Raw genomic sequence first — 26,388 nt, forward strand, 5'->3', positions numbered from 1 at the left:
CTGACGGGAATCAGCTGAAAGTAGACGAATAAGAGAGTTAACAACAGGTATTCACTGGATGGTTGAAAGGTACAGCCTGAATGCAAACTTGACAAAAATTACCAAAGCAATTCAGGTCTGTGTTAACATACAGCGGCATCCTCTTTAAAATGAATTGGACACAACTCGTGGTGTTGGGCTCGTGTGATGGGAATGACCCTAAAAGGTCTCCACCTCCTACAAAAGGCCATTCAGCCAGATTTAAAGTGGTCTTATCAGGCTTGTGCACATTCAGATGTTGTTGCTCGTGATGCAGTCGCCATGACGGACTCTGAGCGTCATCAGACCGACAAGCGTGATGTGGAGACACAAAGTCATCTGACCGTAGTGCAGGTCGTTTATAGCTTCACGTTAGCTTTTGAAGAGTCGGCCTACAAAAACACAGCAAAGCACCAGATTTTATGCACCAGCATCGCCGACCTCTCCTCCCAAAAGCATTTCACGAAGATAGCGTAATGCATTCCAGTGGAACAAGCCTGACATGACAGCAGTGCATCTGTTCATGCACGTGGAAGTCAAACACATTTCATGAGGAAAGATGCAAACATTCTGAGGCTGTGATGTTGTTTCTCTAAGCAGCGATGCTTCTAGGAGTAAAATGTCCGACTTGGTTTATAAAACATAAAGGATTGACCCTAACCCAGCATCTCTTCCTCTGTGATTATCTAAATATATATTTTATATATATCATATATATTTATATTATATGAATGCAGGAACTCTTTGCATGAAATACAGTCGGGCGTCCATTTTTAGAAGGTGTCTGAGGCTTGTTTGGCTCTGCATGCTGCTGCTGCTGCTCTCGGCTGCCAGGCTCTCTCCTCCACGAGAGCCTCTGAGACGGGCGCCGGGGTCGCCTTGACAACTGTTCTTGCGCTCCGATTGGCTGGCAGGTTGCCGCGGCAGCAGCCACGGAGAGCGGGGAGTACAGCGGGCGAGGGGGCCCCGCCTCCGAGTCGTCGTCCTCGGGGACGTCGAAGCTCAGCTCCAAAAGCGCCAAGGAGCGACGCAACCGGCGGAAGAAGAGGAAGCAGAGGGAGGAGGAGGAGGAGAGGGGCGGCCGCGACAAGTTCCACAAGTCTGAGTCCGAGGACAGCATCAAGAGAAGCAGCTTCCGCTTCTCCATCGACGCCAACAGGCTCTCTTATGAGAAGAGATGCTCCTCGCCCAACCAGGTAACCCCACAACCCCTGTAAATGACACACAGCAAAAGATTAAAGGTCGGGACCTGTGGTAAGCAAAGGTTTAAAATGAGTAAATCCAGATTTAGAATTAAACAGTGCTTAACTTCGGGCTGCTCTGAATTAAAATAATAATATTATAGAAGTGCAGGGACCCTTAGAGCCACTAATATTTCTGCTGGTGTAAGAATTAATAAATCCTGCCCTGATATGAATGTCAGCTCCCTTTTTATTTCAGTATCTTTTATTTTATTTATTTTTTACTTCATTTCTTTTTTTCTTCTTCTTTTGTTATTCACTTCATATTTACGGCATTTAAGACAAGATAATCCTTTGTTAGTCCCTCAGCGGGGATATTACAGGATTACAGCAGCACTGCTCACAAGAAAATAAGATGAAAAAATCAAGTAATATAAAAACAGTAGAACGGTAATAAAACAAAATTAAAAATTAGCAGTAAAAGAATATTAACTATACAGATGGAATAAACATTTGTTTGTATAAAAGTACTTAAACATACTTAAATGTAATGGATATTGCACCAGGTTCGGCCATCCCCTCCCTCCTCGTTGAGTGTGTACGTGGAAGTGTGTACATGAAGGAGGAAGCATACGAGCTCGCTGTGTGTGTATGTGTGTGGATGGTTGTGTATGTGTACAGGTATCTCTTAGTGTGGATACTCATGTATGTAAGGGTTAGAGTGCATACTCGCATTTAGACTACCGACACTAAATGCTGCCGTTTTGATCATTTGTTTGTTTATTTGGATGACTTGGGTGTGTGAAACACAAAATTAAAAGTGAAAAAAAACAAACAAGTGACATCAATCTTCTCTTTTCATCAAACTCTCAGCAAGAGAGGATAAATATACATCTGCATTGTTGCTGTTGCTTCTCTCTCCCTCCATCAGTCTCTCCTCAGTATCCGAGGATCCCTGTTCTCCCCCCGGAGGAACAGCCGCGCCAGCCTGTTCAGCTTCCGCGGTCGGGCGCGCGACATGGGCTCCGAGAACGACTTCGCCGATGACGAGCACAGCACCTTCGAGGAGAGCGACAGCCGGCGGGGCTCCCTGTTCCTGCCGCGCCGCCTCGAGCGCCGCTGCAGCGCCGTGAGCCAGACCAGCCTCGGGGCGCCGCGGATCGTGCTGCCCGCCAACGGCAAGATGCACTGCGCCGTCGACTGCAATGGCGTGGTGTCTCTGGTGGGTGGGACCTCTGTCACGGCCTCCCCAGTAGGTCTCCTGCTGCCCGAGGTGACGCAACAGATTGTTTCATGTTTTCCGATTGGACTACTTTAATTTTTTTTTTCTGCTAAATGTGTTTTTTTGTGTTTTCTTCAGGGTACAACCACAGATACTGAGCTCAAGAAGAGGCGGCCAGGTTTTCGCAAGCCATCGATGGATTATTTAGATGAACCGGTGGGCCGGCAGAGAGCCATGAGCGTGGCCAGCATCCTCACCAACACCATGGAAGGTCAGGATCAAACCACGTATCTGTGGCACTGAGTTTTTCTTGTATTGTTTTCATGCCGCAACCTCCTAGTTCTGCAGCAAACATGTATTTTTTTCATCTATTGTTTCCCAGAGCTGGAAGAGTCGAGGCAGAAATGCCCCCCGTGCTGGTACAGGTTCGCCAACACCTCCCTGATCTGGGACTGCTGCCCCGCGTGGCTGAAAATCAAAGACATCGTCAGCACGGTGGTCATGGACCCGTTTGTGGATCTGGCCATCACAATATGCATCGTCCTCAACACCCTGTTCATGGCCATGGAGCACTACCCCATGACGAAAGAATTCAACAGCGTGCTCTCAGTTGGAAACCTGGCAAGTATCGCGTGCCACGCTTAGGATCTCTCACAATATCAAATCAAAAACATTCCCCCTGTCTCATTCTCTTGTGTCATCAGGTGTTCACGGGCATCTTCACAGCAGAGATGTGCTTCAAGATCATCGCCCTGGATCCCTACTACTACTTCCAGGAGGGCTGGAATATCTTCGACGGCATCATCGTCAGCCTCAGCCTGATGGAGCTCGGCTTGGCCAACGTGGAGGGCCTGTCTGTGCTCCGGTCCTTCAGACTGGTGAGAGTGATGTGTCCCCTCACAAAAGCCACATCACATGATTTTGCCGCTCCTCATGATGAGACAGTATCCAAATACAATTGTATCTACATTTAGTCCTGCATTGAATGTAAGTAACTTAATAAAATGAATACAAATGTGTCATTTTCATAGCTGAGGGTCTTCAAACTGGCCAAGTCATGGCCCACTTTGAACATGCTGATCAAGATCATCGGCAACTCGGTGGGGGCTCTGGGGAACTTGACCCTGGTGCTGGCCATCATCGTCTTCATCTTCGCCGTGGTCGGCATGCAGCTGTTCGGCAAGAGCTACAAGGAGTGCGTGTGCAAGATTTCCGACGATTGCCAGCTGCCCCGCTGGCACATGCACGACTTCTTCCACTCCTTCCTCATCGTGTTCCGGGTGCTGTGCGGCGAGTGGATCGAGACCATGTGGGACTGCATGGAGGTGGCCGGGCAGTCCATGTGCCTGATCGTCTTCATGATGGTCATGGTCATTGGAAACCTGGTGGTATGGGGTCCTTCCTCCTCATGTCCTTTCTCTACTCTGTATAATACGGTTTGCTTTAAATCGTAATAAACGTAATGTCATTGTGTCACTTTCCCTGCTTGTGTCCACTTCTCCCCAGGTTTTAAACCTGTTCTTGGCTCTCCTCCTGAGCTCGTTCAGTGCCGACAACCTGGCGGCGACCGACGACGACAGCGAGATGAACAACCTGCAGATCGCCGTGGGCCGGATCCAGCGGGGCATCGCGTTCGTCAAATCCACAGTGCGGCAGTTTCTCCAGAGCCTCTGCTTCGGCGGCAGCGGCAAGGGCTCCAGTTTGACGGTGGAGAGCAAAACGCTGGACGAACTGCACAGCAACGGCAAGGGCAACTGCATCTCCAACCACACGACGGTGGAGATCACCAAAGACCCCAGCGTGGTGTACGTGACGGAGGGCAACGGACGGCCAGGAGGAGGGCTGGTGGTAGGGATCGGGGTCGGGGTCGACGAGGACGCCGCAGGGAAGTACCCGATGGAGTGCGACTACATGTCGTTCATTCACAACCCCGGCCTGACGGTCACGGTGCCCATCGCGGTGGGCGAGTCGGACTTTGAGAACCTAAACACCGAAGATTTCAGCAGCGACTCGTCGGACGTGGAGGGCAGCAACGAGGTAAGATGGAAGATTCAGGTGGGACGTCTCAGTCAGTCTCTTTGAGTCACGCAGCTTTTGTATCTGATTAGCTCCTTTTTATAAGTGTAATAGCTAACACCCAATGCGAGCCGGTCGATGCATAAATGTCAAGATTTGCATAGAGATGGCCTTTTCAGAACAGTTTCCAACAGTCAAGCAGTTTGAAAATAACACACCTGCTGACTCATTTGTACACGCATGATTCATGCCGTGCTGCTGGGTATCTTCTGGAGTCTTCGCTCCTTTCTGCCTGGCAGCGGAAGAGAGAGCCGTGACAAATAATGACTCAAATTTGCCTTTGAACTCTGTATCAGGTTCATTAGAATGTATGTGTCAGTATGTTTGTGCACGGTGTTACACGGTTGACTCGCCAGCAGTCGCTGTTGGTTATTATACACACCTGCTGGAGGGACTACTTTGTTACTCGCAGCAGCCATTGTAACAAAGCAAAACACGCTATTGGCAGGGACTCTTTTTTTCTCAGTCATTGCCTCTAGTAACAAAGCAAATGGTGGGATCGCTGTTCAGTGTTGCCAGGCTGACAGCGAGCATTGGAACTGTGCTCCCCGGTGATGCCGACCTGCCACTGTGGGTGTGGTGCCAGCTCCCTGGGATTCAAAACAACCCAGGAGACTATTTCTAGCCACGGCGCCACATGTGCCACATAAGGACGAGGCAATGCTGTCCTCCACCACTAAGACATGTTTATTAAAGACCACACAAAACCACCACGGTAAATAGTGTTGATTAAACACCAGATACACAACATGTCAGTGTTGACGTTACTCTGCGTGAGCTAACGGCTAACTTTAACGAAGGGTGCAATGAGTTGCATTATAATGCAATCACATTTACTTTGTGTAGCCCAAAATCACACATTTGCCTCTCAGGGCTTTATAATCTGTAGACATACAACATTCTCCGACATGCGACCGTGATATCAGTTTGCTAGTTATTTAAATTGTGTGTTTTTATGCAAATAACCACTAAAATGATAAGAAAGAAGTATAGACTAGTATGGATAACATTTAAAACTGACTTCAGGAGAGATTACAGTCTGTCAGTTATAGTTTTCAAGCAAAAATTGGAATCTGCAGAGAAACTTGCATCCCGAGCGGTAAATATTAATGGACGCTTTTCAAGTTACACAGGGGACATTTGGTGTGTGTTTGTGAGTATAGAAACCGCATCCTACTGTTTTGATCTACTCAGGAAGATGCTTTCAGGGAAATTGTTGTTCTGTGTTGCTAACGTGTGCTCCCACTGCGCCTTGTGGCCGCCCAGTGGGAGCACACGGGAGGTTGTATGCTGGCTTCCTGGTGTCTTTGACTTACTTTGTTTAACCCCCCGTTTGTTATTGCAGCTGTGTCACAGACGCTCTCAAGGTTTTCAGTGAGAGGAGAATTGTAAGACCACTTTATTGTACCATAGCACTAACCATGAGGACTGCCTATGCCATTTACAGACAAACTACATATTTTTTCTCATACCTTCAATGGATTGCCCATTTTCGTTCTTTGCCTGGTCTGCCCTCCGCCCCCCTCCCCTCCCCCACCCTCTTTGTTTTGTACCACCCGTACAGCAACACACTCAATGCTGTAATCTTCGTCCCTTTAACCCCCCCTCCTCCCTTTTCCTCCCCACACCCTCTTCATAATTGATCTCCAAGCATCAGGCTGCAGTTACAAACCATTAGGAATGAGCAATACCACCTTCTCCCATCGATAGATAAACCCATCTGACATGATCGTTGCTTTTGATTTCATTGCTTGGTTTTTGACTTGGTTTTGGGACTTGATTGGCATCCAACTCTCCGAGCTTGAGAATGAAGAAAGAGAGGAGGGAAAAACAAGAGAGAGAGATGGAATGAATTTTGCTGTAGTCTGACAAAATTCATTGGTCTGGTTCATAGCCCACGCATACCCACATGGAATACTTGTACGTACTCTGTGATACTCAAACAGTAGTGCAGTGATGAAAGATTCTTTACAGAATTCTTCCCAACGCAGATTTTTGCAGGGTGGCAAAACAGATAACACATGGCAGTTCACACAGAGTCAGACTTATTACTAAAGACTGCCAAAGACAATTTGACTATACGTCTGAGAAGAGGCCGACGTAGAAAACAGATGATCTGTGACATGACGTAAATGTTCACTATGTCAGAGATAAAGCAAGTCTACAAATTGAGTGCCGCATTTGAGGAAGTTTTATCAACTTCTTCTGTTTTCAAACAGCTATTTTAATGCAATACTTTAAATTTACGCATAAAAATGAATGGAAACACGGCTAGTACATGTAAACAATTAGTGTGTTCTTCGACGCTTGTGTTATCACTTTCGTTCCACTGCAACTATCTCGTCACACAACTTGTACAAAGACAGTAAAACCATCCAACAAAATCTGCTAAATAAAAAGCATGTTAGGTGAAGAGTAAAATCCTAATATAATCGACGCCCAGTAGAGCTAAAATGGGTCTCTTGCTGAAGGAGAGAAGGAGGAAGCGGAGGGAAACACACATCCAGAAAGCGATGCACTTGTGAGCAGCATGCTTCCATCATTCCAAAGCCGTATTAGCTGGTGTCCCACGGCAATCAGAGCTGCTGCACTGTCTAGGATGACATGTTCTTGTACTTCACACGCCAGACAGATCAGACATGAGGCCACATAACACCATGTTTGCCCAAAGAAAAACAGACAGGAAGCCCCACAACACCAACACGTCCCACTATATGCAGATGATAATGTACATTAACGCAATAAACAAAGATCACTGCATTTCAGGGTTTCAGAGGAGCGTTGCTAGGGTTATAAATCCAGAGTTAGCAAGCATAACAGCTGCAACACTTGTGCTTACATGCGTTGCATATTACCAGACTTTAGTCCTGTATGTTTTCTGGGTATGCATGGGTGCTAATTCAACATGGGAACAAATAGAAACAAACGCCAGACCACATGCTGTCTTATAAACAGTGCACAGTGCTGGTTTTTGCTGGTAAGCTAATGTGGTTATCCGTCTACTTCAACACAATCAGAAGAAGCTTGTACACTGCTTTCAAGGAATGGAAATAACGTGTTTTCATGTCACTCGGGAAAATGTTCAGCAGTCCTTCTGTGGGTGGATTCTAGTTTTGAGGGTGGGGAATTAATATTTGCAGAAGCAATTAAGGAAATGGGATAAATTATAGGCAGATTGATTTTGGAGTCATTTTTCAGTGGACATGAAAATACTTCAGCACACGTTCTGCTTGGTACTATTTCAGGCTTGGATTGATAATGCACTGGAATACTGCATGCACTCTTCCTCAATCTGAGGTCACATCAAACGTACCCACAGTGCATTTCTGTAACGCCAACCTCCACATGCCATGTGTTGCCACATAATCTGATTTTCAGCCAAACTCATATCAAAGCCTGTAGGTACATTTGATCGATGCTGCATGTGATGATGATACTACAATGACTTTTACGAGCCCAACTCTGTGAGCTATTACAGTGCCTAGTCTCCACACTAAGGTGTATATAGTTGTGGCACTGGAGTACATGTGAATGGAGAATCACAAAGATAACCAGCTCAGAAGGTTGGCTCCGAAGTCCGCTGAACCTCTGTGGCACTGCGATGTAACTTTGTGCCCTCGCCTTCCTCCTCGCCCACGCAGAAGCTCGACGTAGAGCCCCGGATTCTAAGCTCATCGGAGGGGAGCACAGTGGATATCCGCCCCCCAGGAGACGGGGTGGATTCAGTGGAGATGGAGCCGGAGGAGTCACTGGAACCAGAGGCCTGCTTCACGGAGGGTGAGAAGGATGTGATGGGCAGGGAGGACGATGGGTAGGAGGGAAAGTGTGCAAAGTGTGCTCTCACGGCACACTTTGAAGTCGCAGCGTGAATCGCATGTGCATACCCGCCGCTGAGTGGCAGTGAATATGAATGCTCAGCAGGACGGAAAGAAAAGTTGTCTGTGGGATTGTCCCGGGTTGTAATGCAACCTGACATTTAGTCTGACACACTTCCACAGCAGTTCTGAATCTGAAAGTACCTCCTCAGTCTTTCATGAGAACAGAAAATTATGATTTTTCTGCATTACTTGTGCCATATTACAGGAGAAGTGTGTTCATTTTGCACTGGATTTGAATTGAAACGTGGCTGTAGAAAAGTCAAGAAGTAATAACGACTGACTGAGGGAGAAAAGATGTTTTTAGTTTTGATCATCAGTCAACATGGATGCCATTTTCTCCTCACGTTTCCCCCATTCCTGCAGGCTGCGTGAGCAGGTTCCAGTGCTGCCAGATCAATGAGGAGGACGAGGATTTTAAGAACTGGTGGACACTCAGGAAAACCTGCTTCATCATAGTGGAGCACAACTGGTTTGAATCCTTCATCATATTCATGATCCTGCTAAGCAGTGGAGCACTGGTAAGTGGGCGCTTTTGTATGTTTTGTGTGTTTAGCGTCTTGTGTTACCCCAAATCAAGAATGATATGACACATTACTGTAAGAATGTCCTGTGGTTGAATCTCAGGCCTGATCACACGCCAGCAGTCTTTACCATTTATTCCTTTCTGTACAGGCGTTTGAGGACGTGTACATCGAGCAGCGGCGGACCATCAAAACAGTGCTAGAGTTCGCAGACAAGGTCTTCACTTACGTCTTCATCCTGGAAATGCTGTTAAAGTGGGTGGCGTACGGCTTCGCCAAGTATTTTACCAACGCCTGGTGCTGGCTGGACTTCCTCATTGTAGACGTATGTATATCGACTCCATATTGAAGTCAAGCTTCCAAGACTTTAAGAAAATAGTTTGGCATTTTGGGAAATAACATGCATGCTTTCTGGCTCCGAGTTAGCTACCAAGACTTAAAGCAGGTTTTGAAGCCTCAAGTTAAGCTTTTTAGCTTTGCAGTCTTGGTTTTGGCGGCTGCCATCTTGGTTTTTGGAGTTATTTTTCACAACATTCTGCCAACTCCTTTCCAAGTCCTACTTTGAACAGAACTAGGCGAGCTGTTTCTCGTTTTCATGCTAAGCTAAGCTAACGAGTCCAGGAGAGCTTTTTGCAGATACTTCTTTTATTCATTTTAAAATACTTTACATTCTTTATCATCTCTTTGAATGTATGCAGACTCGTTAATCACTAATATCTCATCAACCATCTTGTATTCCTTGTCAACGTTCTCTCTACCTGTGTCCGTCATCGTCGTCTCTCAGGTGTCCCTGGTCAGCCTGGTAGCTAATGCTATGGGCTACTCTGAGCTAACCGCCATCAAATCCCTGAGGACACTGCGAGCCCTCCGGCCCCTGAGGGCCCTGTCTCGGTTTGAGGGCATGAGGGTAAGGACATCTTGGAACAACGACGACACGGAGCAGATCGTTAACTTGTTGTCCACACTTCATATACTGTTAATGGTTTTCAAGAACCTTTTTATGTATTTGTTACATGTGTCTGTAGATCTATCTGCTTCTGTTTATGGGTGCTGAAGGAAAATGCCACAGTATAATTCTTATTTCCATTTTTAGAACTTTTAGTGTGTGTTAAGTGGTTTTAGCTTCTAATGTATTTCTGCATGCGTATTACAACTGATAGAGTTATCTTTTCCTTGCAATTCAACGCTGTACTTCTTCTTTCCGCATGACTTTCTTCACATTGTGTCAATGGATTACTGTATATTGCTGTTCTCAGGCATTGTTCTCTGACGTTGCTTGTGTGGTGCCTTTGACCTGTAATTCTTTTCTTTGTTGTGTGTCTTTTTTCATTTACAGTCAAACAAAATGTTGTGACTTCATCCCGCCTCTCTAAGGTTTTTTTCTGTTTTGCTTTTTTACCTATCAAATGTTAACTCTTTCACCTATCCGCCTTCTTCTTCTTCGTCACGTTGTTAGCTTCGCTTGTAGCTGTTGTTAGGAGCTTCATTTGTGCAGATAGTACATTTTAAATGCAGCTTTTAGTAACGTAGGAGTGCTATTTTTAAATCAGTCTCGTGCTTTTGTTCTGAAAACCGTAGCATTAGCTTTACAGCTCAATCCAATCAGGTGTCCACATGTTTTATTTAAGAACAGTTAAGTGATTAGATGATTGTAATGGCCACTTATCTCAAATCAAACTGCCCTTTTCTCTTTCCGCGCTCAGGAGAGTGCTGAGTTTGCGTGTGTGCTTGGACCTCTTCAGGTTGTGGTGAACGCGCTGCTGGGGGCCATCCCCTCCATCATGAACGTGCTGTTGGTCTGCCTCATCTTCTGGCTCATCTTCAGCATCATGGGCGTCAACCTGTTTGCAGGGAAGTACTATTACTGCGTCAACACCACCACGGACGTGGTCTTCCCCATCGACGTTGTGAACAACAAGACCGACTGCCTGAACTTGGTCAACGACAGCGCCCGCTGGAAGAACGTCAAGATCAACTTCGACAACGTCGGGGCCGGCTACCTGGCTCTGCTGCAAGTGGTGGGTTTGGTCATAACACATCAGCAAAAAACCTTATCATCATCATAAAGGGATGGAACATGGTACCAGGGACTTGAGTGTCTCAGAAACCCTGTGAGGAATTGTGCAAGGACATAACCTCCCGGAAAAAACACATCCTCAGAGAGCTGTTTGCACACATTATGGGAACTGACGTGCATGCTAAAATATCATGCAATCTCATAAGAATTATCAATTTACCACTGAACATAAATATAGAAGTTAAACTAGTTAGTTTTGTCAGTTTTGTACTTTTTCGTATGACAATATATTATTATATTACTGTAAAATTGTCCTTCGCCGACAAAATGACACTTAAAGAGAAATGGACCAACCAGTAAAACTACAACAGAGAGACCAATATAAACTACAAAGAGATGCAAAACAGCTGCAAAGAGACAACAAAGATGCACACAATGGCCACAAAGAGACAACTACAAAGAGAAGCAAATTGGCTCCAAAGAGACACGCAATAACCACGAAGAGATTCAAATTGACAACAAAGAGACACAAAATAGCTACAGGGTTAGAGGTCAGGGTTAAAGTTAAAACTTAAGGACAAAAATAACTACAAAGTGGTACAAAGAGACACAAAACGACAACAAAAAGAAGCTGAACGACCATAAAGTCTGAGTTTCTTGCTCTTATTTTTTTTTAAAAGAGCCCTTTTGCATGTCTGTGGCCAGGAGCCCGTTGGCTCATATCCAGCCATGCACACAGTGGTGATGTTGAAACCCCTCACTGGGCTGTGGTCTCTCTCCACTGTCCAAATCTAATTTTAGCCACGCTCACTGTTATCTTATGAGCCATGCACAAGTGAGGGAAATGACGTGAGTGATGTCACCCAGTTTTGTAAAATACAATGGAAAAGACTTAGCGTAGTTGAGTGAAAGTTGAGTTAATAATAATGGTTTGGTTTCAGCAAAGTAAAACCTTCAGTGCTCTAAATGACAGCCAGGCAGCAGAGCTTGAGAATCAGATGACGTATGAGATGATCTCCCACCCCCACCATCCAGACCCACTCTTCTCTCATCTGCTCTCAGGCTACATTTAAGGGCTGGATGGACATCATGTACGCGGCCGTGGACTCTCGAGATGTAAGTCTCTCGGCGCCCCAACGGAGGGATTCGAGATTTTTGATAACACACGCCAGTCATGGCCGCCTGTAACACGTGTAATCTCGCTCTCTCCAGGTGGAGGACCAGCCTCAGTACGAAGTGAACTTGTACATGTACCTCTACTTTGTCATCTTCATCATCTTCGGCTCCTTCTTCACCCTCAACCTGTTCATTGGCGTCATTATCGACAACTTCAACCAGCAGAAGAAGAAGATAAGTAGCATGTAGCGACAGTCTTTCTCTCTCTCTCTCTCTCTATATGTACATATATGTCTCACTTGACTTGACGGACTGGCTGAGTATCAGTTGGTGTGTTCAGAAGCCCACGGCGTCACACAGATGGTTGTTCAGTGTGGACACCAGTCCTCCCCTCCAGACACGCATCATACACTCAGCGAGCAGCACTCAGTGTGACGCGTGCCTCTAGATTTAAACCGAGGAGTTTGTAATCGTGACAATTGTTTTTCCTCCTCGCTTCATCGCCGATTTGTCAGCCTGTCAATTGCAAATCAATTCGCCCAAAGGAAGAACACACGAGGGGAATCTGTTGCTGTCTTTGTTCCCTGGAGGGAGCCTTGTTCCTCTGAGCATGTTTTTCTTGGGGCAGGAAGCCCCGCTAAGAAGCTCACCTGTGTCCCTCTCACCAAACGGACCGTGTGATTGGTTTGGTGGTTTCTGAAGGAGTAGCGGGCGCTGATAAATCAACAATATCCAATTAACATAACAGAAACGTCCCAATGTGAGGCACACAGTGTTCTCCGTCTCAGGCACCAAACATGTTTAGTGTTTTCACCCCAAAAAAATCAAGAAACTAACTCATGTTACCTTCAGACGATCTCAACAAACAGGATTTTGCGTCCACAAAAGCACCAGAATCCCAGAAGAGCACACGTTGCTCCTGAGAGACGCCTCCACTTTGTGTCTTCCTTCCTCGGCGGCTCACATGGAGCTCTGCCTCCTCTGTAAATTAGATTGGACATGTGCCTCTGTGTAGTAATTAGAGCTGGAACTAGTGATCATTTTGTCAGATATCTATTTGTATTTAGTCTTTATTTAGTGCAGTGTCAAATGTCCTTATTTATTAAACCCCGTGCTCTTTTAGTCGACGACAGGTCCGGGGGTTTTAGTCCTCTCTCAGCATAGCGGTCCATAACTATTTTATTATATTTTACGCTGTTTTGTATAAAACCGTCTCACTAAAAGTCCCCCGTTATGTTCGCTGCTCACTCTTCCTCTCTGCAGTATTTGTAGACTTTGTAGACATTAAAGAATAGCTGCTAACAGAGCTAATGAACAGATTTCATTCCCATACAAATAAAATAAAATATACAATAAAAGATCAAATCCCTTCTTTATTTTGTCATTAAAAACTTTTATTATTTTAACAGTAAAACAGGATGTTGAAAGTAATACAAAATGTAACTATTTTAAAATAGTTTTAGTCAAAGAAAACTGTTCAGTCATCAGATTATATTGAACATTTCAATATTTTGCTTCAAGAATGATTTCACCCAACTGGTTGCAAATTGGTTTTGTAATCAAAAGCACTAAATTTCCTTTTATTCTGCCCTCGACGCAAGCGAAAGAGATTCCCCTCTGTGGTTGTAACCAAGCTTTGTTGTGCTCCCTTTACTTTGGAGGTCAGGACATCTTCATGACAGAAGAGCAGAAGAAATACTACAACGCCATGAAGAAGCTGGGCTCCAAGAAACCACAAAAACCAATACCTCGGCCTGCGGTGAGACTCTGTGTGTTCAGACCGCTCGGTCCTTAATGAAGGAAGTGCTCGGTGTGACTCTTCTCTCCTCGTTCCCTCAGAATGCATTCCAAGGCTGCGTGTTCGACTGCATCACAAAGCAGGCCTTCGACATCGTGATCATGATCCTCATCTGCCTTAACATGGTGACCATGATGGTGGAGACGGACGACCAGACGCCGGACATGGACAAAATCCTGTACCGGATCAACCTGGTCTTCATCGTGCTCTTCACCGGGGAGTGCGTGCTCAAGATGATCTCCCTGCGTCACTATTACTTCACCATCGGTTGGAATATATTCGACTTTGTGGTGGTGATCCTGTCCATCGTAGGTGAGGCGACGCTTCAGGTGCCTCGGCCTTCCCAGTGGATTATGGGTAAGCGGTGTGCCGAATTTGATGGGTTTTTTTTGTCTTTCGCAGGTATGTTTCTATCCGAAGTGATCGAGAAGTACTTTGTGTCTCCGACGCTGTTCCGAGTGATCCGTCTGGCCCGGATCGGCCGTATCCTCCGCCTCATCAAAGGTGCTAAGGGCATCCGGACGCTCCTCTTTGCCCTGATGATGTCGCTCCCCGCTCTGTTCAACATCGGCCTCCTCCTCTTCCTCGTCATGTTCATCTACGCCATCTTCGGCATGTCCAACTTCGCCTACGTCAAGCGCGAGGCGGGCATCGACGACATGTTCAACTTCGAGACGTTCGGGAACAGCATGATCTGCCTGTTCCAGATCACCACGTCGGCCGGGTGGGACGGCCTGCTGGCGCCCATCCTGAACAAGCGGGAGCCCGACTGCGACAGCCAGATGGAGCACCCGGGCAACTCCTACAAGGGCAACTGCGGCAACCCGTCCGTGGCCATCTTCTTCTTCGTCAGCTACATCATCATCTGCTTCCTCATCGTGGTCAACATGTACATCGCCGTCATCCTGGAAAACTTCAGCGTGGCCACGGAGGAGAGCGGCGAGCCGCTGAGCGAGGACGACTTTGAGATGTTCTACGAGGTGTGGGAGCGCTTTGACCCCGACGCCACGCAGTTCATGGAGTACAGCAAGCTCTCGGACTTCGCGGACGCTCTGGATCCGCCGCTGCGCATGCAGAAGCCTAACATGCTGCAGCTCATCTCCATGGATCTGCCAATGGTGAGCGGCGAGCGCATCCACTGCCTGGACATCCTGTTCGCCTTCACCAAGCGGGTGCTGGGCGAGAGCGGCGAGATGGACGTGCTGCGCGGACAGATGGAGGAGCGCTTCATGGCCTCCAACCCCTCCAAGGTGTCCTACGAGCCCATCACCACCACCCTGCGCCGCAAACAGGAGGACATGGCGGCCGTGATCATCCAGAGAGCCTTCCGCCGCTACATGCTGTGCCTGGCCATGAAGAAGGCCTCCACCCTCTACAAGGAGCGGATGAAGGACGGCGTCCGCGACCCCGACAAGGACGTGATGGTCATCTGCAAGTTCACGGAGAACTCCACCTCGGACAAAACGGACATGACGCCCTCCACGGCCTCGCCGCCGTCCTACAACAGCGTGACGAAATCGGACAAGGACAAGTACGAGAGAGAAAACAAAGAGAAAGACCGAAAGAAATAGACTTTTAAAAAAAAAAAAAGAACAAAAAAAGAACAAAAATAAATAAATAACGCATCGGAGACGCAAGGGAAATTTGTTTACAGCTTCTCAAGGGGGTGGATAGACGTACGCTCGGGTGTTGATTGTCACGACGTGAGGAGGCAGTGCCGGGTGGCTGACGTGCTGATGTCACATGTGAATACGAGGAGGTCCAGCAGACACTGCCAGAGACGGACTGGAACACGGGAAAGCCTCTCTGCACAACACGCTTGTGATTTTCCTCTTGGTTGTTGTTATCTGACACACTTGAGTGTACTGTTAAGTTGTCTGTAGCTAGTGCTGCTAATACTATAAATCCAGTGTCTTGAATTGAGCAATCGCTGTATCACTAAACAAGTACTCTGCGTTTCTTTGAGGGGGGTTTGCTCCTTTTTTTTTGGTGGCAAGGTTTCTTTTTTTTTACGAGAAAGAATGTTTTATACTTTCTTTGTGTTTTTATCAGGTGCGTCCGCTGCTTTTACTGTTGTGAAATCATCACGGGAGGACCGAGTCACAGCTGGGCGCTTCAACGGGAGCGCAGCCGTGTACCTGAAACCAAACGCTGAGGAGCGACGGACCAACACGTTCAGTGATTGTTGAAATCTGTTTTGTGCTTCTGCCTCCTCCCCATTTCAATGGAAAACATTGATGACAGGGAAGCTGAATGTATGCAAGGAATGAGGCGTTTAAAGAACCCGTTTGGGGACAATGTGGGAAACATTCATAGTCGCTCTTCGGCCAAAAAATTGTCCCGTTAGCTTAACCTTCCCCTGAAGATGGGACTCCTTAACGCTGGGACTCTCACTTAAAAACCAATTGGTCATCTTTTTAAATTCAAAAGACATATTAGGAAATAATTCTTTTTTTACATTCTTAATTGAAGTTATTTAAGCTTTTTGTCGTGCCGGAAAAGCCGCGCAGGTCTTTCTCTTGCTAGTGAACCAGGCTAGCTGATAAGCTAACTAGCTGTTTGGACAGACTAGAAAGCGGAGAAGCCTCTTCCCGTTAAAAGGTCAAAAGCATTCCTTTGAATGTGGCGCTCATATCTACACGTTCATCCCTCCTCTTGACGCTCTGCCCCTCTTATCCGACCAGAGATCTTGTAAAGAAATACTGAATATATGAAGAAAACCTTTCTAACTGCCCTCAAGCTCCAACACGACAATATATCGCGCTTTGGGATATCTCAAACGTTTGTACGACATTCCTGTTTTAATGTAGTGGTTTGTACATAATCTAGCTATCTGGGCCCACAGTATGCATCACACTTACATTTAATGTAAGAGCACTTTTTATCCCCACTGCTATGTAACACCTCGTGTTGTCCTACATGTAAGTGTGTGTGTGTGTGTGTGTGTGTGTGTGTGTGAGATGTCCACGTGTCAGGGAGAATGTAAGCATCCTATCTTTATGTGTGTGTTTGTGTGCAACTGGGGGTCCGCGGGTTGCTTATGTTGCACCGATTATAGATAACATTTATATTGTAGATATGAGTGCATTTTCCAGTCTTCGCATTTGATTGACATATTTTTTTTTAAAACTATTTATTTTCTTTCTGCACTGTAACACATGACGGCACACGTGTATGGTCCCCATATCTGTAGATAGAAACTATGAAGCAATCAGTAGCCATCTCTCATTGCGCTTGTAGTGTTTTAGTGAACCGCATGCAGGAAGTGACTACTGTCCGCTCATATGGTCATATCATTTCAAAGCCAAAAGAATAAAGGACATATTTTTTGTAAAGCGCCTCTTTTATTTCCTTCGTTTCCTTCGGGCCAGATTCCCAGGAGAAAACCGGCCAGGAGGTGAAGCCGAGCCACACGGCTCCATGGAATTATCGTGTTATAATTAAACCAATTGGACTAGAATATTATGAATTTTATGTAAAGTGCACCTGGAAGTATGCATGCTGAAACATGCAAACCATGTGTTTAACACCGAGGTTGTATTTTTTATAACTAATGCATTTCCAGGACTTTTACTACCTTGAAATCACCATTTAAAAAACTCCATGACTGTGCTAGGTTCTCCGTGAGAACCCTGGGTTCTTCTAGCAGCTGCTTCCATCCACTCACCTCCCTTTCCCGTGGTTCCTCAGACGCAGGTGAGGAACCTTGCAGCCCTCTAGCGCCCCCTCTGCTCCTGGCAGACAGACCGCCGCCCGGGGACAGGAAACGAGTTCACACAGAAACTGAAGACCAAAATACTTCAAGTACGAGGCGGAAACGGAATGATGGAGTATGAAGGGTATGTCATACAAGATTACACACATCTACACATCTTTCAGTGTGTTATCAAACATGAACATACAACATGTTGGCGTGAAGGTGGGACTTAGTGAGTGGGCCGTCCTTTAACCACAAAGATTGGCGGTCCAATCAAAGTGTCCTCGAGAGACTCAAGGTCTGCTCACTCATTTTCTTTCAGAGGGTTAGGTTTCTTCTTGGGCTTTCATCCACATCTCATGTTCTTTATAAGTCCATATTTATATACATGATTATCTAAAAATAGCTAAAAACTGAACTTGACAAACAAGAGTGACTGATCTCTGAGAACAAAAGTGTGTGTGTGTGTGTGAAGGAGACGGAGGTGAAGGGCTGAGAACCCCCCTCCCCCTCCATCCTTTTCCAACGCTTCGCCCTGCTTCTCTCCTCCTGTTTCCTGGCAACCACACATTACATCTCCCTGCCTGTGATTGATCAGCAGCTTCTTTCTCTGAGCTTGCTTACCCACAATCCCTTGCCGGACTATAAAATAATGCCCCCCCCCGACCCCCCACCACCCCACACCCAGCTCTGCCAAAAGCCACTGGACACGCACCTTACCGGTTTGATTATGTGAGGAAGGGAGCGGTGCAGCGGCGGCATGGTGGTATCCAATGAGCGGCCGGTTCTGCACACTTGTTGTACATTTAGCCTCCATTGTTCCCAGCAGCACCTGCTGCAGTTGTTTGGTTAAGCAACGAGCCATGACAGTAGTTCTATACATGAATAGGCCGGCCAATGGGGCGAGAACACAACAGCGTTTGGTGACTCCGCAGTGCCGTCTAGAGGCCGCGAGCTGCAGTAGGTGTCAGACTGGGAGCACTGGTGGGAATGGGACAGTCGGGACAGACAGCCGGGGAGCCACAGGTGGGACGAGGGAACGTCCTCAAAGCCGGAAGAACACAATCTAAATAGTGTTTGTCTGACAGGACATATGTGGCGAGCCGACCCCATGTCACAGATTGTCCTGAGGCAGGAACACGCAGTCAACAGATACACTGACGTCAGAAATAAATAAAGAAATGAAGGGTTTAACCCCTTCGTGTTGGAGGATGTCAGTGGGAAAAGCAACAGGAAGTCAGTTGTTGGGTGACAGACGCCCTCTGCTGGTAGAGAACTAGAATAGCAGTGTGTGCATGTGGGTTAAAAACTAACCAACACAATGAATTCACCACATTTTTGACAAAGTTTTTTTTTATTCACACTCATGGAAATGTACAGTTGCTTTAAAAAGAACATGACATATTTTTGGCCCCCAGTTTTGGCAGTATTGAGAGACGACGTTACTTTGAGGCGACCCTTAATAACTTATCTGACAACTTGTTCACGTGACTGTAAAATGATAAATAACATGCACAGGCGAATAAAAGTCTTTATAGGCGGGTTACATGAAGCAGAGCTGTCGACAGTAGATGGTCATGATTTGGCGTTTTTTTATTATTTATTCCAAGTGGGACACTTTGATGGCAGATGTCGTGTTTGCAGCTTTTTTTCATGTTCCGGTTACAGTTTGATTTACATAAGCAGGTTGAAATGTGTCTTCTCTTTCTAGAAGGTTAAACAACACCGAGAGAGTTCATGTCACTCACGTTTGGTCCAGCAACATAATCTTCACAAATGATTTTCACAATCGCCAGATGTGAGAAGCTACGGTCGCGCTGTCGACGAGCTACACGCTCGGTCACATGACCACAAAGCTTAAAACTCACGAGTGTTCAGCGCGACGATGTTTGTCGTCTCATTTCTCCACATTTTTTGAGACAAAGCTTCAAATTTCACGAAACCAAATCCATTCTGAAAAGCCATCGGCGACGTCGCGACAGGAGTACCGGCAATGCTAAAATGCTAACTCGTGTCCGGGTTTGACGACTATTGCAGAACTCAATTTGGCCATAAAATAAACCGTTGGACAAAGTAAAATAAAAAACCTGTATTACAGATCATTTTGCGACTTCGAGACATCTGGAACAAGCTGTGAACACAATATTGACCTCGCATGACGGCTTTATTTGAGACGGCTAACACTTTAGCAAACATCCAGCAGACACATCTCTGATGACAGTCCGCCCAATATTCTACTCCTTTCAGCTGAAGCTTTGCTCTTCAATCATTCTTAAAGGGGAATATCTGTCTCTGTAGCCGCTAAGTGCTCCACGGTGTTTAACAAGCTAGCTCGTTAATGTCAGTGTAAGCTAGCTAGCTGTTAGGAGGGTAATGTACAGCAGGTTCTTCAGAGCTCAGTGACAGTCAAACAAAAACAAAAACAATGACCTAAAAGACGCTAAAATGCTAAAATAATAGGAACACATTTAAAGCTACTTTAAGGATGTCCAATGTTATGAAAATATTTAAGATATGGCTCAAAACGGAACAAAAAAACCCTTTTTATGATTTTAAAACAGATTCAAGCGCTGCTCGTACCTCATATGAATGCCATTGTTTTAGGGACATCATTTATCATTTCACAGTTTGTGTGGAAACATCGTCGGTAAACTGAACACATGCGATACAGACAGGCATTAGAGAACCATCAGCAGCAACGATGAGACACCAGCACAGTGGAAAAGAGAGAAAGAATACAAGCACCTCAAAATCTGGATTCGTCATAGATGCCATTCACAACCAGGAAACATGCTGTACTGATCAAAGACTTGGTAAGAGGGCATTAATGATGCTCCTTATAGTTACAAGCACTGTACAGAAACACTGTTTTATTGAGCTTCGCCAATGGACGTTTTATATTTTATGTAACCGACAATCTTATGAAGGAGAGTTTAAATTAGATCGACCTCATTCAGCCTTCTGTCTCAAAATCTGCATGACTCATTCCCTCTTTGGAAGTGCACTTATCAAGAATAAATCAAACTGATGGACGCAATTCTTGAATAAAGATTTTCCAAACATGAACAACCCCGGCTGGACGGCCTTTCACTCAGGTGCCGTCGGAGCGGGACGAGTCTGTGGTTTGATCGCCGTCGGCGTCGTCATTTCCCGCCTCGTCTGCTCCGTGCACCCGGCCGCTGCCTCAGTCTGTGAGTCGTGGCGGTCCGGGTTATTCTGGAGGTCTATGGAGAGCGGCTGCTCGTCGCGGGAGCAAGTTTGGGGCGCCTGGGATTCGGTGGCGGCGGTGAAATGGCGGCGGGCGCTCTGCTGCTCGGTTTGGCAGCGGAGTTTGGGGTTTATTTCAGCCTCTAATGCGGCCTCGACTGTGGGGAGCGTGGGGGGGGCGGGCGGGGCGGCGGCGTCTATCTGGTAATGCTGCACGGGGGGGCCGAGGTGGAAGGGGTTACCGAGGCTCATGTTGGAGTAACTCAGCACAGAGGGGAGGGGAACAGAGTAGGGCGGAGGACGAGGATTCCCCTGCAACGAGAAATCCCAATCTTCCTCTTCGTCGTCGTCTTCGTCTTCCTCCTCGTCGTCGTCCTCCTCGTCCTCTTCTTCTTCTTCTTCTTCTTCCTCGTCCTCCTCGGGGTCGAGCGTGTCCAAGCTGTGCGTGCTGCAGTCCGACAGCCCGCTGCACACGCTGCTGCCGTCCTCATCTTCCTCGTAAGCCTCGTCATCCTCATCCTCGTCCTCCTCCTCCTCTTCCTCTTCCTCCTCGTCTAGATGCGAATCCGTGTCGCCTGTGTTCTGGAGGTGCATGATGGGAATGTGCGGCGGGCCACTCATCAATGGGAACTGCAGGTTCGGCGGCGGCGGCGGCTGCTGCTGCTGCTGCTGGACCAAGGAGGAGTCGCCATGGTAACCGTTGCCGTTGGTTACAAGCTGCTGCTCCGGCTGCTGCTGCTGATGCTGCTGCTGCTGCTCCTCGCGGCTCTTCTCCAGCTCCAGCTTCATGATGGTGTGCAGGAAGTGGGTGCGCACCCGGACCGGGTTGAACTCCAGCCGGCCCGTGTCGTTGCTGCAGCCGTCTTTGGTGCAGCCGCAGGGGAAGGACATGCGGTCCACCTGCGGACAGAGAGCAGCGTCCACCAGGGTCGAGCAGCAGGGACAGAAAAGGTCGCATCCGGCCGCCAATCACGGCGGGGTCACGTTGAGATGCAGCAGAATCCACTGCGGGTGTGTTTTAATTACACACCTAAACGCGGTGGAACCGAAGTTAACTCAAACTTAATTGATTCCCACGGTTCCTGTTCAATTACGGGGTCGCTTTACTTTCAGGGCTCATCACTGTGCGGTTATGCAAATCCCCCCAAAACCCTGAAAAATACTTTCACTAATGCGCGCCTGAAAACAAGGCCGCTAAGACGAGGCACGAGCCTTTTTTAAACATTTCTAGAACATTTTCAGAAGCGAGGGACGACTCAAGGGGGGAAACGTGAGACACCTCTAAGCACTGCGTTCTTAAAAGCTTTAGAGATTAATTTAAGTTTAAATAAAACAGACTTTTTGTGTATAGAAATACAGTATCATGACAATAAATAAACTAATTCTGGTAAATAAAATGTTCCCCAAAAAGAACCAACTTTGTAAATAACTGAGGACGAATTAAGCTACTAAACTAATTAAACTATAGATATAAATAGACGTATGTACAGATATATTTGCTCAGTTAGCCATGAACACACTGTAGTATTATAGACGGGCCTCACCACAGTTCCATTTACCTGGCACTTAATGCCGGCCAGGCTGCAGGCGCAGGTCTCCGGGTCGCATATCCCCCGGCAGCGGCACCCGCACTCCTCTCGGGACACTCGGAGCGAGCGCAGCTCGTGCTTCTCCTCCACGTCGAGGCGACGGACCCCCGAGGTGCGCAGGAGGGCCCGCCGCCTCCTGGTGGTCAGAGGCTGGAGGAAGAAGTAGTCGTCCACCTCGGTGTTGTCCACGTCCAGGTCGTCCTCGGAGATGTCATCCAGCGTCAGGGTGTCCGCCTCCACGGATGGCACGGTGCCGTTCTTAGTCAGCTGGAGGACAGGAAAAGTAAGTTTGGAATACACATGTACGCCTACACGTACATCCAGACCCTCAGGATACACAGACATGAGAAAACACTTTCAGCGGAGGGTTCAGAATCACTGCCCTCACTTCCTCAAAAACAGACGAGTGCCATTCATTTCATGAACGAGGCTTCACTGAGGCGTCGCACTGACTTTGAGTTTGATGGCGTTGAGTTTTTCCTCTTTCAGGTGATCCCTCAACATGTTCCGGTGGCTCCGTTTCTGCTCCACGGCGAACTCCCTGAGCGTGAAGCGCTTCACCCCGCTGTGGCGCGGGGACATCCCCAGGGTGCTGCCGCCCTGCGTGGGCACGCTGGTGAAGCCCTGCCGGCGGTTGAAGTAGTAGACCGTCACGCTCTCGAAGTGCACGTTGCGGCCCCGCAGCCGCTTCGCCTGCTGCTGCAGAGACGCTGAGACGGATGGGAGGGAACATGCAGGAGAAAAGCACAAACTGAGTCGGAGAGCTCCTGACATGAGCGGAAAGGTGCGTCAGTGGGTGTTTTGGAGTCGTAGAGTCCTGGATCATCAGCGTAGAGCTGGAATTAAACTGGAAATCTCTGTAATCAACCAAAATGAAGTTCCTGTACAACTAAACTTGTTAAAAAAAACTGTACAAAACTCTTGTGCTTAGGAAACAAAAGCACTGAGTTATATTCAGCTATCAAAGGTATAGTTAGTTATGTTCAGGCAACAAATGTGTTTAATTATGTTCATTATAGTTGATTATGCCAAATTTTGAGCTCTTTCTCCCTCTCGGTGTCTGGTTGAATGCTGTTTTCATGAGCCCTCGAGTGTTTGCAGTGCACAGACTTACAGTCCAGCAGCGCGGCGGGGACGGGGTGGTTGAGACTGTCGCTGCTGTTGCCGCTGTCGCTGCAGGAGACGTCGTCGTCAGAGCCCTGCAGCGTCCGGTACGGGGGCGGGCCCTCCTCCAGCTTCCTCTTCAGGATCCCACTCATCATGTGGCTCCTCTCGCAGGTCGCACCTGCACACAGGGGGGGAGTCCATGGGCAACACAAGTCAGAGTCTGGAGAATAATGATAGCAACAATGCTCACAATCTCCAGGAGGACAGAATCCTCTAAATGAACGATAATGATGCTACCGGATGTGTAGATAAAAAGTATGTCAGCGTTGTCTTCACAAATAGTTTCTTCTGCCCCCAAGCGGCCTCGAAACACCTCAAAGTCACGAGAGTAAAACTCTCTCGCACATGGAAGACTTTACTCCACATTACTTTATTTATTCTGTCAAACACAATTCCTCCTGAATCGCAGGTGAAATCATTTTGAAGATCAGAGACTTCTGAAATGCTGAAATTTCACATCTATTATGCACGGCCACAAAAGTTAACTTTACAACCCACAAAGGATTGAAAGAATAAAAATTGTGTTGCTTTATGGTTATTACAGTGTTCCAAAGCACTCCTTTATCATCTTCTATCTTTTATTGAACTCTTAAAGCTTTGCAGCCAAGCAGCTGCAAGGAGGTGAGATTACTCACAAAGTATTTGATTTGATGGTTTTGGAAAACTGCATTCGTGCTGCTAATCTAATCCAACATAACAAGGTTGAGCTCAACCAACCTGTCTTCTGGGTGCATTGAGTGTGTTTGACGTGAAACTTGGCACCGCGGCGTTAAGTGCCGTGAGAGGACTTTGCCAAACTTTGTGACGCTTAAAAAGCAAAAAAACGACGAATGAAGGTTTTGATGTTATATTTTATGCATCGGTTGCTTTTGTGCTGAATTGGAAAGCCAGGCGACACTTCTAATGAGTGTTGATGCACAAAGACACACACACACACACACACACACACACACACACACGCGCGCGGCCAGCCCCTCTGCACTTTGATCTTTCATGATGTGTCGATTGCAAATGTGTTAAAAACACACACAAACCCGTTTGCGCTGACTGCTGGAGGATTACATCATATGCAGCAGAGCTGAGTGCCGGGCCAAGCTTCTCCTCTCTGACGGGCTTTGTCTCCTTCCTCTCACTGCAACACAAGTCTTCGTCCTCATCCTCATCCTCACTCTTATTGTATTCCCTTTCTTGTTCCTCTCCATCTGGACTCTCCAGGAAGGAAACAACTGAACACATCACACAATAACACACATATCTGTGCATGTGATGCCACTGAGGGTGTTGCAGGGTTTTTTTGCAGGAGAGTTTCCTGTGCTGCCCATGCCTCTTTATACACACACACACGCACACACACACACACACGCACACAAAGTACACACAAAGTACACGCAGGTGCACAAGCCCGCTCACGTGTCCGCGTGCACGCGCAACAACCTCCCACTCCCCATGCGTGTGTCCCCGATCCTCCAAACACCGGCAACACTTCTTATTGACAGCCGCAGATTGGCAGCATCATCACCATCACCGCCACCATCATCATCATCACCCCGTGACGTGGCGAAAGCTCGCCGCACCTGCGCCGCTCGCTCGCTCGCTCGCTCGCGCGCCCGCGTGGCACAGCGCGCGCGCCTCTCCTCCGGGAGGCTGCGTGGCGCCACTGACCTGTTTCCTCGGCGTGCCGCTCGGTTTCCAGGAAGTCCTCTCCTCTCTCCTGCGCATCACACGGAGGCTCACCAGCAGCACTCTAACATCCCCATGTGTCGTGATGATGCAGCGAGCGCTGCCATGATGCCTCCCTCTCTCTCTCTCTCTCTCTCTCTCTCTCTCTCTCTCTCTCTCTCTCTCTCTCTCTCTCTCTCTCTCTCTCTCTCTCTCTCTCCCTCAGGCACTATTGTGCAACACTGAACACCTCTGTCACTGTCTCATGCGCTCTCCCGCTGCACCCTCATCCTATGCTCCCACTGTCAAGTCTCTCACTGTCTGACTCTCTCTCTCTCTCTCTCTCTCTCTCTCTCTCTCTCTCTCTCTCTCTCTCTCTCTCTCTCTCTCTCTCTCTCCTCACAAAGACTTGTTAGCTCGACGCTGCTGCCGGCTGGAGCGCTGGAGCTTGACTGAGGTGAAGCGAGCCCTTGGAGAGAGAGAGAGAGAGAGGGGGGGGGGGGGATGTGGTGGTGCATGCTAGGGGGTGGGGGTGGAAAAGTGTGGATTATTATTATGTGAAACACCTCTTTTACACAGTTTTCAGGACAATTATTGGCACAGATATAAGCAATACAGTGAAATAAGGGACCTTTCTGCACCTGTTAATCTTGTTCTTTTCCACACTCCTGTGTTACTTCTCAGGGTGTTTGGATTCATTCAATTCAGTTTATTTTGTTTAGCCCAAAATCACAAATGACAAGTTTGCCTCGGATGGCTTTACGATCAGATTACAAATGTCAATTATTTTAGCTTTTGTTTAAATTGAGAGCAGATTGAAAGATAAATCAATAAAAAGAAACAAGAGGAATCAGACATGGGCAGATGATATTGAACAACAATGCTGAATAACCTACATAATCTATTTATTTCATGCCAAATATTACACTTTGTATTTTGATCATCTTCAAAAAGCTTGAAACCAAAAGTCAATATTGAGTTTTTTATGTGGTATTTTTTAAGTTCTAAGTATTTAAGTTGTGATTTATGTCTCAAACTTAATTGCCAAACATAACCCAGTTGTTGTGTTGTCTAAATCATATTTTTATTTTTGAAATTGGGGAGTCAAAAGTATAAAATACATACTCCACCACTTAACAGAGGGTCAGTTAGGTCCCTGAGGGTTCTTGGTTCAGGGCTTCAGGGGGGACATCGGGATCGGGCCCTTTACGCAGGAGCCCAACCACTTGTTTTATTCCTTGT

The 26,388-nt window shown here is 47.1% G+C and overlaps 2 protein-coding genes across 6 annotated transcripts in view; one reads left to right on the top strand and one right to left on the bottom strand.

The window, feature by feature from the left end:
• LOC137793886 (sodium channel protein type 2 subunit alpha-like) overlaps positions 1-17,162 on the top strand; it is a 29,473-nt gene extending 12,311 nt beyond the window's left edge. For all 3 annotated transcript variants that reach the window (XM_068590297.1, XM_068590298.1, XM_068590299.1), the window contains 17 exons: positions 933-1,214; positions 2,131-2,472; positions 2,560-2,692; positions 2,804-3,042; positions 3,126-3,299; positions 3,453-3,809; positions 3,928-4,458; positions 8,139-8,274; positions 8,739-8,893; positions 9,048-9,221; positions 9,681-9,803; positions 10,639-10,914; positions 11,976-12,029; positions 12,126-12,263; positions 13,684-13,788; positions 13,869-14,139; positions 14,230-17,162. In XM_068590297.1, coding sequence (XP_068446398.1) covers positions 933-1,214; positions 2,131-2,472; positions 2,560-2,692; positions 2,804-3,042; positions 3,126-3,299; positions 3,453-3,809; positions 3,928-4,458; positions 8,139-8,274; positions 8,739-8,893; positions 9,048-9,221; positions 9,681-9,803; positions 10,639-10,914; positions 11,976-12,029; positions 12,126-12,263; positions 13,684-13,788; positions 13,869-14,139; positions 14,230-15,398 — 4,659 coding nt within the window. In that variant the 3' untranslated portion in view covers positions 15,399-17,162. The remainder of the gene's footprint in view (positions 1-932; positions 1,215-2,130; positions 2,473-2,559; positions 2,693-2,803; positions 3,043-3,125; positions 3,300-3,452; positions 3,810-3,927; positions 4,459-8,138; positions 8,275-8,738; positions 8,894-9,047; positions 9,222-9,680; positions 9,804-10,638; positions 10,915-11,975; positions 12,030-12,125; positions 12,264-13,683; positions 13,789-13,868; positions 14,140-14,229) is intronic.
• Positions 17,163-18,865: 1,703 nt separating this feature from the next.
• On the bottom strand, positions 18,866-25,567 carry LOC137794329 (cysteine/serine-rich nuclear protein 3-like). 3 transcript variants are annotated; one of them, XM_068591087.1, is made up of 5 exons: positions 25,150-25,567; positions 23,435-23,605; positions 22,774-23,030; positions 22,291-22,587; positions 18,866-21,631 (listed from the first exon to the last, which is right to left on the bottom strand). In XM_068591087.1, the coding sequence occupies exons 2-5, from the start codon at positions 23,580-23,582 to the stop codon at positions 20,612-20,614; spliced, it is 1,722 nt and encodes a 573-aa protein (XP_068447188.1). In that variant the 5' UTR covers positions 23,583-23,605; positions 25,150-25,567; the 3' UTR covers positions 18,866-20,611. The 3 variants fall into 3 exon arrangements, with proteins under 3 accessions (XP_068447188.1, XP_068447186.1, XP_068447187.1); XM_068591085.1 differs by having other exon boundaries at positions 22,276-22,587; XM_068591086.1 differs by lacking the exon at positions 25,150-25,567 and adding an exon at positions 24,522-24,604 and having other exon boundaries at positions 22,276-22,587.
• Between the last annotated feature and the right edge of the window lie 821 nt (positions 25,568-26,388).

The sequence above is a fragment of the Clinocottus analis genome, unplaced genomic scaffold, assembly GCF_023055335.1.
Source record: "Clinocottus analis isolate CAN_PGR_092001 unplaced genomic scaffold, fCliAna1.0.p SCAF_24, whole genome shotgun sequence".
NCBI lineage: Eukaryota > Metazoa > Chordata > Actinopteri > Perciformes > Cottidae > Clinocottus > Clinocottus analis.

Coding starts and splice junctions, on each gene's coding strand:
- LOC137794329 (XM_068591085.1), bottom strand. CDS start 23,582: ATGATGAGTGGGATCCTGAAGAGGAAGCTGGAGGAGGGCCCGCCCCCG. Junction 23,031..23,434: donor CCCCGCCGCGCTGCTGGACT/GTAAGTCTGTGC, acceptor CATCCGTCTCAG/CGTCTCTGCAGCAGCAGGCG. Junction 22,588..22,773: donor TCAACGCCATCAAACTCAAA/GTCAGTGCGACG, acceptor CCTGTCCTCCAG/CTGACTAAGAACGGCACCGT.